General features: G+C 33.9%; 1 protein-coding gene across 1 annotated transcript; it reads right to left on the bottom strand.

Moving 5' to 3' along the window:
• Window positions 1-297: 297 nt before the first annotated feature.
• Window positions 298-15,760, bottom strand: tap1 (transporter 1, ATP-binding cassette, sub-family B (MDR/TAP)). The gene is made up of 13 exons (XM_081389150.1): window positions 15,606-15,760; window positions 14,883-15,217; window positions 13,667-13,862; window positions 12,574-12,688; window positions 11,977-12,107; window positions 10,989-11,194; window positions 9,545-9,742; window positions 8,851-8,979; window positions 7,840-8,028; window positions 6,086-6,259; window positions 5,824-5,983; window positions 4,090-4,226; window positions 298-2,117 (listed from the first exon to the last, which is right to left on the bottom strand). Exons 2-13 carry the CDS (start codon window positions 15,207-15,209, stop codon window positions 1,881-1,883), a joined length of 2,199 nt encoding a protein of 732 aa, XP_081245276.1. The 5' UTR covers window positions 15,210-15,217; window positions 15,606-15,760; the 3' UTR covers window positions 298-1,880.
• Window positions 15,761-16,105: the final 345 nt, after the last annotated feature.

Here is a 16,105-nt window from a genome sequence, read left to right as displayed (position 1 = left end):
TGTTTTAATAAAGTTTTTGAGCAGCAGACCTACTGTATTACTTATTTAGCACGTTAAATATATTTCTACACTGAACTGAAAGCATGATTAAATTATTGAAACATTTAATTTCCTTTATCATATTTATTATGATATTTATTAAGCTTTTTTTTAAATAATAAATCATTATCAAACATTATTAGGTAGACATGCCTACGTAACAATCTTTTTTTTTATCAACATACATTTTTTTTAAAAGTGAACAACTGATCTGTTAAGCATACAAATAAAAAGTAAAAAATAACAAAATGACATTAATGAAAGTTATTTCATTACATATAATCAATATATGTTTATTATTTACAACATGAACATATATCAGCCACATTGGGAGACCTGCTTAGCATAAGGCAAGGCAAGTTTATTTATATAGCACATTTCATACACAATGACAATTCAAAGTGCTTTACATAGAAGAAATTAAAATAATAAAAAGAAATAAGAATAATTAAAATAAAATACAGTACAGTACAAACAGTCGGACGAACAGCGGCACAGTGCTCATTCAGTAAAAGCACAGCTAAACAGAAGTGCATTGAGTCTGGATGTGAATGTGATGGTGTTTTTGGGAAGCGCAACTCAAGGATGTGCTGATCACCTTTCTGATATTATTGATTTTCTCAGAGAAGAAAGAAGCAAACTCACTGCCAAAAATTATCTATCATTTATATAGCCAAGAAAAAGTTCAGAACAGAAAGAACCATAAGTGTAAAGACAGATATGGTTTGAGCGCTGGGAAAATGTTTAACGAGCGATTTACTAGCCCTGGTTAACGGTATACGGGTGACTCTCCTGAAACATGTCAACAACAGAACATATTTTATCCAGAAATTAAAAGTAAATTATGTTTGGTTTATAGAAAGAAAAAAAAAACTTTTTTCCCCACATGGTTTTAATGGCAATTCAATATATATATATATATTTACAGTAGTGTCCAAAAGTTATGTCTAGCCTAGGAAAATTGATATCTTCAATAATTTGTAAAAATGTGTAGCTGTACTTGGAGTTGATTGTGTTATTTGTGATAACGCAATGAAACATGACAAATTGTGCAGACATAATTTTTGGCCAGAAATTATGAACACATGTGAAAATGAGAGAGCGCCAATTAAATATTAATAACAAGTTATGTTTGCTTTTTCCTGTCAGCTTTTTGTGTTTCTATGCATTTTTTTTACATAACAAAATAAAAACTGTCACTGTATTTTGCCTTTTTGCCAAATAATTGTTTGCCTAATAATAAATACCTTAACCAAGTTTATTGTTTCTATTTTTTTTTAAATATAAAATATATACTTGTAGGGTCATTAAAAACAGATTTCCCCTCCACACATCACTTTTGCACACTACTGTATATATAACGGTATGCCATTATAATGGTTCATTAGAATGGTAACACATTCTGATGTAATTAAAAAATTTTTTTTTTAAATGGTTTAGTGCAACTTCAGTACACCTGTGCAATTGCACTATGCAATACATAATGGAATGGGAATATAATACATATCCAAATGAAATATATGTGTGCAGTAGTTTTTGTGCACATTATGCATTTTGTTTCAACTGGGAAAAATACGTCACAATAACAAAAATGTAAATGATTCTAAAAATGGCTTAAAAATAAAGTTTTCTATATTTCCAAAATAATGGATTTGGGAGCGAAACCTGGACATATTTTAGTGAGATTCACCCATATCTTTACTCACGCTTTTGTGATATTTACACCTAATTTAAAAATACTAGCAGAATCAGTAGCTGAAAAATATGTACTGATGTAGAAACAAAGGCAAAAACGTGTCATGTGATTAGTGCTGATATCACATGACAGCTGATGTGGATGATCATTGGTCGGAGTGTGTAACGTCTTCTGCGTTGTTGCGGTGGATGGCGGTGTTCTGTTGTTTGGCGAACTCTGCGTAGTAGCCCTGTTTGGCCAGCAGTTGCTGATGGTTTCCCTCCTCCACCACTTCTCCTTCTCGGAGGAAGACGATGTGATCTGCGTTCTCCACGCCGCTCAGTCTGTGTGTGATGAGCAGAACCGTGCAGCCATTCAGGTCCTTCTTCAGAGCGCTGTACACCTGAGAGAAGAGGAGGACGAGAGGAATCAGCCACCAATCAAAGACACAAAGGGCTGTTTCACAATGATTTCACACATCTTTCCCTCGCGGGTCAAAATGACCCGAAGCCCTAAACTTAGACTTTTTTGTTGTTGTTGTTGTCCAGAAAGCTTATTTTATTTCATTTTGATAATATTTTTTCTATTTTTAAAGTTTTTTTAGTTTTTTTAAAGTGGTTGCTAGGCTGTTGCTATGGTATTTTGGGTGGTTGCTAGGCAAAACTCTATTTTTCTATTTTTAATGCACATTTTCTTGGAGATTCTTTGTTATTTTTTATTTTATTTACCTTTAAATTACTAGATTTGATTCAATAAATAATAAATAAATAGTAATTTAAGCACATTCCTCACATTCTTTCAATTTAAATTCAAAATAACTCACAATTTCATGCATAACCCTTTTAATTCAGCTCAAAATATCTTGCATTGGGTATGTCTTTTTATTTAAATAGCACAATTAAAACAACACTAGTTGACCAATGTGCACGTTGAATGTGTTTGATCAACTCATTCAAAATGCCCTAAAATATACTTTTTTGCTGTTGTTGTTGTCCAGAAAGCTTATTTTATTTCATTTTGATAATATTTTTTCTATTTTTTAATGCACATTTTTTTGAGATTCTTTGTTATTTTTTATTTTATTTACCTTTAAATTACTAGATTTGATCAATAAATTATAAATAAATAGTAATTTAAGCACATTCCTCGCATTCTTTCAACTCATTCACAATTTCACGCGTTGGGTGTGTCTTTGCCGACCTCTTGTGGAAAATAAATAATATGACATGATATTTCACGACTCTTGCCACTAGATGGCCTTATAGCTCATAAAGCACATTGGTCAACTTGTGTCGTTTTAATTGTGCTATTTAAATAAAGTAGGTGTACCAAGTTCGGTGAAATTATCTCATTTCGATCAAGAGTGATAGCCGTTTTAGTAAAAGTTTAGTAAAACTTTAAACGTTTTAGACGTGAATTGAAATTTCGACATTTTTAGATAATTATTGCTAACAATATTTCAGCACTGGTTTAGTTCCGATTGGGTGAAAAACCTAGAAATAGTTCGCTAAAGTAGCTTTAAAAAAAAAAAATCCAAAATACCCCAAACCTTTGCCAGGGCGAGTTATGAGTGATTTGGTACTTATAATCGCTGTAGTTTCAAGTCCCTCAAAGTTTCAAGTCTCAGTGACGTACGGTTCGGTTTTACTGATCACTTTTATCTTTAAATCCTAACAATTGCAATAGGGTTTCAGCATTACGCAATACGTGCTTGAACCCTTCCTTATAAATGGTCACGCCGCTTTTACGTTAAAAGTCAGGTGGATATCAAGGCAAATGACACTGCAGGTTCTCTTTTTTGTTTTTGTTTTATCTGTTTCCTTTTATTTATTTATTTATTTATTGATAGACACCTTAATTATCATTCAACAGACACTTTCTGCCTGTAAATCATCTATCTCTTCTTTTATTTTTATTATTTATTATTTTTATTTAGGCATGTGTATCTGTTTCTCTTGTGTATCTCCGTTTTATATTTGTCATCAGTTATGTTTTCCACACTGAATTAAGTTAATGCTAGTAACTCTGTTCGTAATTTAATCCAATTCACATTTATTTGCATGGCACTTTTCACAATACACATCGTTTCAAAGCAGATTTACCGAAAATGCATGAGTCCACATTACAATTTACAGTGATCTGTTATCAGAGGAAACTGTCTAAGTTATGTATTTCAGAAATGTACATATACAAATCACAGTTAGCTAAAAATGTATTAATTTAAACAATGTAATAATTTAATGCAGACACAATGAGCTCATTGAAGTAATGAATACTTGTTTGTTAACAAATGATTATGACATTAAGAAAATAAAGCATTTAAAAAAAAAAAAAGCACAATAAAGTATTGGTTCAAACTCCGGTGGACATCTTACCCTGTGTTCACTCTCGGTGTCCAGAGAGCTGGTGGCATCATCCAGAACCAGAATCTGCGGTTTCTGAATCAGAGCTCTGGCGATGGCGATGCGCTGCTTCTGTCCTCCGGAAACCTGACCGCCCTTCTCTCCGGCGTCTGAGGAACACCAAACAACACCTCTCACTCTCTACAACAACTTTAGATCAGATATATATATATATATATATATATATATGCAGTAGTCAACATCTGAAGTGGATCAAAATAGTTCATCAAAGTTGTCCTAAGACAAGAATGGGTATTGTTCAAAATTCATGTTTAACTTTGATCCACTTCAAATGTTGACTACTATATATATATATATATATATATATATATATATATATATATATATATATATATATGCTTACTATAAGTACTATTAAAGAGGTCCTATTGTGCTTTTTCACATGTTCATCTCTCTTTAGTGTGTAATGTTGTTGTTTGAGCATGAAAAAGTTCTGGAAAGCTCCAGTTCTTCTCTATATCAGTGTCAGTGTTTCTGAACTCCTGAAACGCCTCCATTGTAGTCTTGAGTTTCTTCCGAGAACGAACACGCCACAATATTCCTCATTTAAATAATTCATGCGCAGAATAAAGGGGCGGGGCCTGGTTGAGTTAGTTAGTAGTGTGTTAAACTGGCGGTTAGTGTAAGGGGCAGGACATTTCCCACACACGCTCGAAGCGCTCGACCAATCACAACACACTGCTCATGCCGACCAATAAGAGCACAGTGTGCTTTTCAGAAGGAGGGGCTTCATAGAGACAGGAACTAAACAGGGGTGTGTTTCCCGAACGCATCATTAGCAACTATAGTCCATCGTTATCATCAGTTCAACGAGTTTGTGTTTCCCGAAACCACCGTTCCAACGAACATTCGCAAACAGCATCGCAGATTTGTGTGTGTGTAACGACAGATCTCGACCTGTGGTTAGAAGAAGAGTTTCTAGCTTGCATGACATGTGGACTCAATAAATCATTATCTTGAGTAAAATAATTGAGCTGACATTCAGTACAACCTGTGTCTTTAATTTAGTGTACATACAAATGTAATTTACGTCTTTTAGTTTGTCAAGAGATTTAAAGCGTAGTTCTTGAAGAGTGCGAATGTGTGAACGAGCTCTAGAACGAGTCTATGATTGAATCTGGAAATAAAGCAAAATAACTGAGAAAAAAGAGAAATAGTCCTCAGATGCATGTCTGTAATTTATAGCGAAACATCAAGCGTTAATTTCTCAAGCGTTAGAGCTCTAGAACGAGTCTATGATTGAATCTGGAAATAAAGCAAAATAACTGAGAAAAAAGAGAAATAGTCCTCAGATGCATGTCTGTAATTTATAGCGAAACATCAAGCGTTAATTTAAAAAAGAAGTTATTACTCCATAACCTGCGTGACATCATTAACCAACGTGTTTAAACGACCAATTTGCGACAATATGGTTTCGGGAAACAGTCGTGACTATAGTTGATTTCTTCAACGATGCTCGTACTATAGTAGTTAAACAGTGTTATACGGGAAACACACTCCAGAGCGTTACTGACAGACTGGGAAGAGAGGAGCCGCAACAATGGAGAATATGAGGAAAATAATGCATGAAATCCTGTTCTAGTAGAGACCTAAAACTAAATCAAGAGGGCATAACAGGTCCCCTTCAACACTCTTAACCTCGCCATGAGCGATTACAGTGAAACTCACCAAGTGTTTAAGACTCACCCGTGTCGTATCCTTTAGGTAAACTAGAGATGAAGTCGTCTGCGTTGGCCAGCTTGGCAGCGGCGCGTATCTCTTCATCCGAGGCGTTTTCTTTGCCATATCGGATGTTTTCCAGCACAGACCGAGCAAACAGAACCGGCTCCTGGGACACCACACTAATCTGAGAGGGTGGAGATTAAACAGGGTCAGCAAACATTTATATTACATTTATTTATATTCGCTTAGATGCAGCTATTAGTATATGAGCAAATAATAGGATTACCTTCTTATGCAGATATTCGTCCTTGTAGCTCAGCAAAGGCTTCTGGTCCAATAAAATCTCCCCATTTTGAGGCTGGTAAAATCTCTCCAGCAAACTCACAATGGTGGTTTTCCCAGAACCCGACGGACCCACTAGAGCCGTGATCCGGCCCGGCTTCAGCTCCAGAGAGACGCTCTAGAGGCGACAACAACACAGATTTCATTAAATATGCAGAAGTGGCAAAACCAGATATCCAAAAAATTGACATCTTCACCCTTTATTTAAATATTATTAAAGATTTTTATGCTTGGAGTAAATTTTTGTGATAATAATACAATGAAACGACAAATTTTGCGACATAATTTTATGGCCAGAAATTATGAACACATGCTAAATCAAGAGAGAACCAAGAAAATATTAATAACTGATTATGTTGTAGTCAATGTTTGAGTTTTCCTGTCAGATTTTTGTATTTCTATTCATTAATTCATCATTTTTTTGTAGCTGTAGTTTGCCCTTTTTGCCAAATAATTTTCTCAGATAAATACCTTAACCAAGATTAGTGTTTTGTTCTTCCCTCATATTTAAAATATTTCAAAAATAGAAAATATTTTCAGGAAATCTTAAGATTTTGAAGATCTTAAGATTTATTGAATAAATAGAGATACGAAAGATATAAGGAATGAAAAAAATAATGGTAGGAATAAAAATAAAATAAATAACCACATTGGGAATGAGAGTACTTCTGGAGTAAAATGTAGTTTTTTCTTTTGTATATAGTTAAATAAATAAATAAATAAAAATAAAAAAACAAAGTCAAAACTGATCGGATCAGGAACCCAAACTACTGGCAGAGTAATAAATATAGAGCTATATATCTGATTAAATTAAACAGCTACTGTGTTGGCTGACATTGCCTTGTAACAAACTGTACTGATACTACAATTTATGTCTTTTATGCACCTTTTTTCTTTCTCTTATAATATTTGATACTGTAATAATATCTGTTTCACAAAATCTGTTTTGCTGTTTTTTTCTTTCAGCCAATATACCCAATTGTTGAATGTCTTTACTAAGTTTTCAGGTACCATACAAATGTAAGGAAATGCTGTAATTACTGTAATAAAAAAAAATAAAAAATAATAATATATATATATATTCATAAATTTTCAGTAGGGTGATTGAAAACAAACATCCTCTCCGAACATCGCTTTTGTATGAAAGCTTGTTTCCGCCACGGAAAAAAACTATTTAAAAGATAATTGCGACTTTATATCTCACAGTTCTGACTTTTTCTCTCGCAATTCTTACTTTTTTTCCTGGCAAATGCAAGTTGATAAATCACAATTCTGACTTTATAACTCACAAATCTGACTTTATAACTCACAATTTTGACTTTATAACTCACAAATCTGACTTTATGACTCACAACTGTGAGTTTATATCATGCAATTCTAAGAAAAGGAAAAAAAGAGTCAGAATTGTGAGATAAAAAGTCGCAATTACCTTTTTATTTTTTATTCAGAAGTGGAAACAAGCTTCCATAATTTTATTTTGTTATTAATTAATTTTACCAAATTTGTCACAATTTTAATATATTTAGTTTTTTTTCCATTACAGTAATGAGAATGAGATTTTTTCAGTGCGTTACAGTAATTAAAGCATTAAAATGTGCTTCGTTCTCATATAGTGTCATAATACAAAACAGGCTTCATTTTCTTTAAGCAAAACATAATTCTTTTAATTGTGTGAAATATAATAGGAGCTTTGCACACCTTCAGCACATCTGTGTCCGGTCTCTTCGGATAAGCAAAGGTGATATCTTTGAAGCACACGTGTCCTTTTAGTTTATGAGGAGCGAGAGACCCGTCTGGAGGAACATCCGGCTTTCGGTCCACATACTCGAAGATCTTTTCTGAAGCGCCGACCGCCTTCTTTACATGCGGCCAGTAGGACATCAGTACCTGTGACACAAGCGGCAGGGATTTCAAGGCACAAACTGGACGAGAAGGAAAAAACAGTGGTGGTTTCTCATGCAACAGTCAATGCTAGGCTGTTGTGAGCGGATTCTGGTGCTTTTTCAGTCATTTTTGACCGAAAAAGTTTACTTTTTTTTTTTTTTTTTTTTTTGGAATGGTACAAAACTTGGTAAAGGTTTTGGCACTTGCTATGTAAACACACCAAAAATCATGGACATGATTCGAACAGGTTAAATGGTCCTGAAAAAAAAAACTGTCACACTAAATGAGTCAAAAATGAGCGCATTGGAAATGAATGGCAGACGAATTTCCTCTAGTGGAAGCGTTTGGTACTGCAGTCGAACACAATCTGACTGAAAGCTCATTTTTTAAGATATAAACCTCAAATTTTGATTTGTTTAGATATATGGCTTTGATTTTCTCACAGTTTTAGAGTAAAACATGTTTTAAAAAATATATATTTCATATAAAAATTGTAAAAAATAAACGTAAAATTCTGTAACTTTTATTAAGTTCACTTTAAAAAAAGCATTCAATATTTACCACAGTTTACATTTGGAAATTTCATTTTCAGGACTATGCTCAAAAAGTGAATAAATGGATTATAAATACAGCATAAATATAATTTAAGTATCATAAAATCCCCTAAAAATACAAAATATTAAATAAAAAACATTATCAAACTAAAATATCGTACATTAATTTCATTTAAATAAACATTTTTGACCAACACACAAAGGTGTTTAAATAGTGATGCTTGCTTTAGCATGATGCCTGTGGTCAAACCGACAGGATCTGAGGGATTACCTCCACCGCTGATGTGAACTGAAGCTCATACAGCACAAAGGAAACCAGATCACCGCTGCTGACATCACTTCCTGTCACAAGCCGTCCTCCGTAGTACAGTATACTGACTTTCAAAGCCAGACTGGACATCTGAAAAATGCACATTTGATTTCAAACTCAGACTTCAGGATGCATTTGAAATCACTTTTAATATTCAAAGCAGTGTTTGTTCCAGAATGCATCTGTGACCCTGGATCACAAAACCAGTCTCGAGTCGCACGGGTATATCTGTGGCAATAGCCAACAATACATTGTATGGGTCAAAATGATAGATTTTTCTTTTATGCCAAAAATCATTAGGATATTAAGTAAAGATCATGATCCATGAAGATATTTTGTAAATTTCCTACCGTAAATATATATAAAAAAAAATACTTTTGTTAGTGAATGCAGCACAATCACGAACATAAGGAGAACTTTAAAGGAGATTTTTTTCAATGTTTTGATTTTTTTGCACCGTCAGATTCCAGATTTACAATAGTTGTATCTCAGCCTAATATTGTTCTATTCTAACAAACCATCCATCAATGGAAAGCTTATTAAAAAATTGACCCTTGTGACTGGTTTTGTGGTCCACATGTGTTCAAAATTAATACTGTGCACAGAATGCATAGAATAGGTTGGGAAAAATGTGCATTATACCAACAAAACTCACACTATTGGTCCACGTTGAGGCAGCGTAAGCAGCGGCCTCCACTTTGTTCAGGGCGTACGTGCCTTCTAGACACTTCTTGTACCTCTCGGTCTCTCCGTCCTCGTTAGCAAAGCTCCGGACTGTCTTCATGGAGGAGAACGTTTCCGTCGCAACATCGTTGGCTTTGGCGAGAGATTCTTGCACTTGCGCAGAGAGTTTCTGAGGGGGAAACATTAGCACACATCAACACAAATGAACGCTTGATGAACTTGAGATATGAAGGTGTCACTGGAAACATCTGCATTTCTTTCTGAAGAATCCCAACATTTGGAAAAAGCTGCTTGATTTTATGTCTGTCTGATCTGAAAGTCATTGTGAAAGTTTTGTGCATGCTTTATTTACATGATAGAAGGCTTAAGGCAAAATAGGCGAAACCATTGATTTTTCATGAACTGGTCGATTTTGGGCTATTTTGACTTTCAGAAAACATCCAAAAATGCATATTTTATTACACTTTATCTATTTGCATCAGTAGATTTATATTCTGAAAGTTTGCCAGTCAATGAGATACTATTATAGTTTTTGTTAATATATTGAATCCGGTTTTATTTTTTGTTTTTTTTTGTTAGTTTTTAAGTAATTTAGTTGTGTGTTTTTGTCATTTTTAATATATATATATATATATATATATATATGTGTGTGTGTGTGTGTGTGTGTGTGTGTGTGTGTGTGTGTGTGTGTGTGTGTGTATGTGTATATATATACTGTATATATATATATATATATATATATATATATATATATATATATATATATATATATATATATATGTGTGTGTGTGTGTTAATGTCTATATAGTTTTTTATTATTATTTTAGTACAGGTTAAAGTAGATTCAAATGAAAAACTTTTGCTTTTGTAACCAGCTGAAATAAAATACGTTTAAGTTCCTTATTTTTTATTTTATTTCAGTTAACATTTATTTTATTTCAAGTTTTTTTATGGTTTTAGTTTTGAATTTATTATTCGTCTAATTCATATAACATTTTACTCCATAAATACTATCAACAGCAAGTTTTTAAAGAGTATTTATGGATTAATGGAGTGATAAAATGTTGTTATTTAAACTTGGTTAAGATATTTATCTGACAAAATGATTTGCCAAACTATAGCTAGAGGTTTTATTTTACTATGCAAAAAAAAAAAAAACATGGAAAACCAGGAAAAAGTAAACATTGACTACGACATAATCAGTTAATACTATTTCATTGTCTCTCTCGTTTTTGCACGTGTTAAAAATTTCATTGCATTTTTATCACAAATAAAAAAATCGACTCCAAGCATAACTACCCAATATACTTACAAAATATTAATAATAACATTTGAATAAAGGCTGAAGATTCCAATTTTTCACTTTTGGCCACTGCTATATGACTTACATGTGATGAAATTAATATCAATGTTACCTGGTAGAACCGGCCGGAAAATTCTGGGATGACCAAGATGATGGGGAGGCCGAGAGCGGTGAAGATGGACAGTCTGGCGGAGAGCAGCATCATGGAGCCGAAGAGGAAGAGGATGCGCATGAAGTACCACATGAGCAGACTCAACTTCTCACTCAGAGACTCACTCATGGTGTTGGTGTCGGTGGTGATGCGAGACACGATGTCACCTGAACACGAAACCGGTAAAAGTCCTTTTAATTCGTCACGTCTCAATTGAATTTTCATGTTAAATGTCTTTTGACTGACACTTCAAATCAACATTTCAAACCAAAAGTATCTAAACCTTGACAAAAAGTTGTCTTTGAGAATGTCTAAATATATATACAAATCCACAACCTAATAAAAGTAAGTAATTACAGGGTATATACAGGATTTAATACCTTTTTTAAGGCTCTTTCTATACATTCTAAGACCTCGTCGCAACTATTACTATTGATTGTAAGATAGCACAACTAAAGTCTTAGTTTGTGATAACTCCTTATCAATGCAACATAATTCAGAAGGGTGGGAACGAGGCACAAGAGAATTACTTGACAAATTAATAAAATTCTTTGGACAAATATACATAATGAAAAGATGATAAAAAATTTAACACCTTGGAAACTGGCATTAAATACTTTTTAATATATTTGAAGGGCCTTCATTTTCTCTAAATTGATTTATCAACTTTTAATACTTTTTAAGACACCCTGAATTATGTCTAAAGCCTCTTTATACACAGTTATAGTAATCTAGTGGTTACACCATGGCATTACAGATATTTTTCTACTAGATGACACAAATCTGCCTTCAAAAAGCTGGATTTTAAAGGCATTGTCTCTATTTTAACTACTTTAATTGAAAAATACAAAAATAAAAGTGACAGCATGAGTTAAAATGATCAAGACAGAATTAGCAACATATGATAAAGTTAAAAACCAGCACTAATGGACTTTGTTTGCAGTTTTACCTGTGGAGGCTTTATCGAAGAACGCAATATCTTGTTTCAGCACCGACTGGAAGACGAGCGCCTGGATGGACGTGTGTATTCGGCTCATGGTGATGTTGTAGATGAGGTCACACACAAACTCACACACGGCGCTGCAGAAAACGGGAGGAAATCCTGAGATGTGCTTTTATCTTTAATGCATTTAAGGTGTTGTTTATCTTTAAAGACTACTTCAAAAGTTTGGGGTCAGTGAGATTTTTTTAAGTCTTCTGCTCCCCAAGGCTGCGTTTATTTAATTAAAAATAAATTAAAAATAAATAAATATTTTTATAATGTAAAATATCTGTTTTCTATGTGATTATACAGTAAAGTGTAATTTATTCCTGTGATCAAAGCTGAATGTTCAGCATCATTACTCCAGTCTTCAGTGTCACATGATCCTTCAGAAATCACTCTAATATGATGATTTGCTGCTCAAGAAACATTTATGAGTAATCTTCATATTTGGATTTTTTTTAAAGGATTTTTTTGTGTCTTGATCAGTTTAATGTGTCCTTGCTGAGTTAAAGTCTCACTAAACCCAAACTTTTGAACATTAGATTGTCTTTGTGGTCTCACCTCATGATGGTCATCAGGGTCATGACAGTGATAGCATGGTTAAAGGCCTCAGGTTCGTCTTCATTCATGATCCAGTCTGTCATTTTACCGGTGTAATGAGGAATCGCCATTTCACCTGTGCGACAATATGCATGTAAATATGCATGTTCATGTTCTATCTTCTAATTTGCTTACAGATAAAAAGAAACAAGCTTTATCAACATTGATCCAAATTATTCTGCAATCTCTACATCTGGAAGAATCAATAAGTTGCTGAAAAGTCCGTATTAAATGTGTTTGCAAACTTGGCATGCTTTTGTGTGCTGAACAATTATGAGAGCAAACTTGACCAAAGTGAAACTAAAAGTGACATGCGATCACATTTAACTTTCTTTCATTTGACAGACTATATAAGTTTTAAATTACACAGTAGGCTAGATTTCAAGGTAATTATTTACAGATCATAAAGCCATTACAGGAAATGGAGAAAGATACATTAATAACACAATATTTACTCAAATTGTAATAAGCTAAATCAAATTTAAATAAATAAATAAATAAAAGGGCATTATGCATTGTCTAGGCAATGGGTCTAAAAATATTTTTAAAAATTGAGAATAAAATAAAATAAATAATAATAATAAATTGAAAAATGATTAAAATTAAAATAATAAAAGATGTAATGATTTAAATAAACAAATAATACATCTAACAATACAGTAATGTAGTAATAGCAACAAAATATTTTACAAATAATATTTCATTTTATATAATTTGCACAATGATGATCATATTTTGGGATTATTTTTATTTGTGATAATAACGCTATGAAACATGCCAAATTGTGTGGAGATAATTTTTCACCAGAAATTATGAAAACAAGAGAGAAATATTATGAAATATGAATACAATTAAATATGTCAGCTTTTAACATGGTAAAATAAAACCTGTATTTCTATTTTTTGTCAGATAAATACCTTAACCAAGTTTAGTGTTTTGCTCTTCCCTCAATATATAAAATATTTCCCTCATATTTTGATGGTTTAATTGAACTTAAAGGGTCATTAAAAACAATTATCACTTCTGCCCTCGACTGTGTGTATGACATTTTTACCTAAAGAGGATATAACCACAAAGAAGAAGACGGCTGCAAAGCGTCCACTGAATGGCTTCATGTATCCCAGCAGCCTTTGCAGCGAAGCCTGGCCCTTCTGCTCTGTTTTCTGCGCTTTGGTTGTTGGAAGGAGATTGAGTACATAGCGCTTCCACAGCAACAGAGACAAAGCCAACACCAAGTACCCCTGCAGAAGCTGAAATATGATCGGATTTTAATACACACACACCTGACATTTCAAACACTCTTCCACACGTGTGTTTGACACTTAACCCTCTGGTGTTGCTCGATCATTTTAGACATTTTAAAATTGCTACTTCATCGGAATGGTACGAAACTCTGTGATTTGATTAGAAAAATTACTAAACATATATAAACTGGTGTGACTGTAACACAAAGAAAGCTTTTGCAAATGCGTGAAATAAAATCAATAATTAAACATAGACACTAATCTATGGAAACTTGTTTACGCCACAGAATGCAAAATAAAAAAGGTAATTGCGGCTTTTTATCTCAGAATTGTGAGATATAAAGTCACAATTGTGTGTTATAAAGTCAGAATTGTGACATATAAAGTCGCAATTGTGTGTTATAAAGTCAGAACTGGGTGATATAAAGTTGCAATTGTGTGTTATAAAGTCAGAATTCTGAGATATAAACTCGCAATTGCAAAAAAAAATAGAATTGCAAGTTTATTTCTTGCATGCAAACTCGAAATTCTGACTTTTTTTCTCGCAATTGCGTGTTATAAAGTCAGAATTGTGAGATATAAACTCGCAATTGTGAGATAAAATGTCGCAATAATCTTTTAAAATGTTTTATTCTGTGACGGAAACAAGCTTTCATACTAATCTGCCTTCAAAAAACTGAATTTTAAAGGCATTGTCTCTATTTTAACATGAAATGCAGCTTTAATTGAAAAACACTAAAAATATATATATAAAAATATTACACATTTTTTGCATAATTATAACATTATTTTCAAATGGAAAAAAATCTGTTAGAATTATTGCATAAATATTCATTAATAACATAAAAATCTCTCAAAATACAAAACAAAAAATATATATATTTAAACAAAAATGTCGTTCCCTACATTGATTTTCCTGAAAATAAAAAAAGTTAAATTTCAGGTAAGTCACTTTTGACTCCCAGTCCCAAATGAACGACACCAGAGGGTTAGGGTTAGGGTTAAATGTATTGAGGCACATCTTACCCCCTGCCAGGTGTGCCAACCCCACACCAGCTCCACAGTAGACCTGCCACAAGCCCAGAGGAAGGAGATATACACCGGATAGAGGAGGCCGTGAACCACAGCCGTCTGAACGCCCTCGATTCCTCTCATCCACGCCGGGCTGCCAGAGTAGGAGAAGGACAGGAAGAGGAGGAGAGCGGTCCGGGTCAGTCCACCGGCCCACAGCGTGATGAACGGGTTATTGATGAAGGACGGCGACAGCTGGACGGCTCCCATGAACATCACTGTGAACACGTCCACACACAGTGCCAACAGGGCGAACAGAGGAACGGCCATCTTATCCTTCATCTCCAGCACTGCCAAACAAATATTAGCATGAAATACACTTTGCAATGACAAACTGGCCAAAAAGACCAGCTAAAACCAGCTTGGCCAGTCTGGAGGACCAGCTTAAACCAGGCTAGGCTAGTTTTAGATGTTTATTCTCCCAGAAGGGCATTTACAAAGTAAAAGAATGGTGTATATTGTTCAATGTGGGTAAATCAGTTTCACTTTCACTCTAAAATTAATTTTCATTTAAGCTCAATGAGATTTACTTACTTAATAGCGCGTTCAATAACTAAGCAACTTGTTTGCAAGTCAAGGTTAGTAGATAATTACTTAAACATTGTGTATGTTTAAAGATTTCCCTGCAGAGCATTCAGACAACAATGTGTGCTTGACAAGATAGTAAACACTACGTACCTTGTGAATACCTACTGAAACTCTCGAGATATTTCAAGAATCGATGTGTTTTAGTGTCGCCGTCACATTTATTTAATACATTATTGTTTAAAATAAGTAACTAAACACGAGAGATGAGAATGCAGTGCGTGCACCTCCATATAAAGCCCGAATCTGAAACCGAAAGTATGAAAAAACTGCAACGAGGAAAACCCCATCTGGGCTACATAATGAATATTAATTACGCACCGTGACGCTGGCCAAATAGTCCGACCTCATTGGCTCAGAGTCAGACGTTGGTGGGCATCAGCTGGCCAATCACTGAGGGCTTGTCTTGTAAATATGCATAGTGTTGCAGGTCTCATAAAGTGACTCAGTATTGCGTCGCTGTTTTAAGCATAGACAGTAAAAGAAAGGTTTTAAGCGCTAAATTGGCATCTTTTCGATGTTTTGAGTGTCGAGCGCTCTCGCGTCATGAGCGTCGCGTTTTAAGACGCAGCGTTAAAGCGCGTTTCGAAAGC

This window comes from Scardinius erythrophthalmus, assembly GCF_964197995.2.
Source record: "Scardinius erythrophthalmus genome assembly, chromosome: 16".
NCBI lineage: Eukaryota > Metazoa > Chordata > Actinopteri > Cypriniformes > Leuciscidae > Scardinius > Scardinius erythrophthalmus.
Note: the sequence above shows the minus strand (reverse complement) of the source record. Positions and strands in the feature narration are given on the sequence as shown.

Bases quoted from the DNA above. Each gene is read 5' to 3' on its own strand.
- tap1 (XM_081389150.1), bottom strand. From the start codon at position 15,209: ATGAAGGATAAGATGGCCGTTCCTCTGTTCGCCCTGTTGGCACTGTGT. The intron at 9,743-10,988 runs GTAACATTGATA...TTTCCCCCTCAG, and splicing joins TTTCCGGCCGGTTCTACCAG to AAACTCTCTGCGCAAGTGCA. The intron at 4,227-5,823 runs GTGAGTCTTAAA...GGTGTTCCTCAG, and splicing joins ACCTAAAGGATACGACACGG to ACGCCGGAGAGAAGGGCGGT.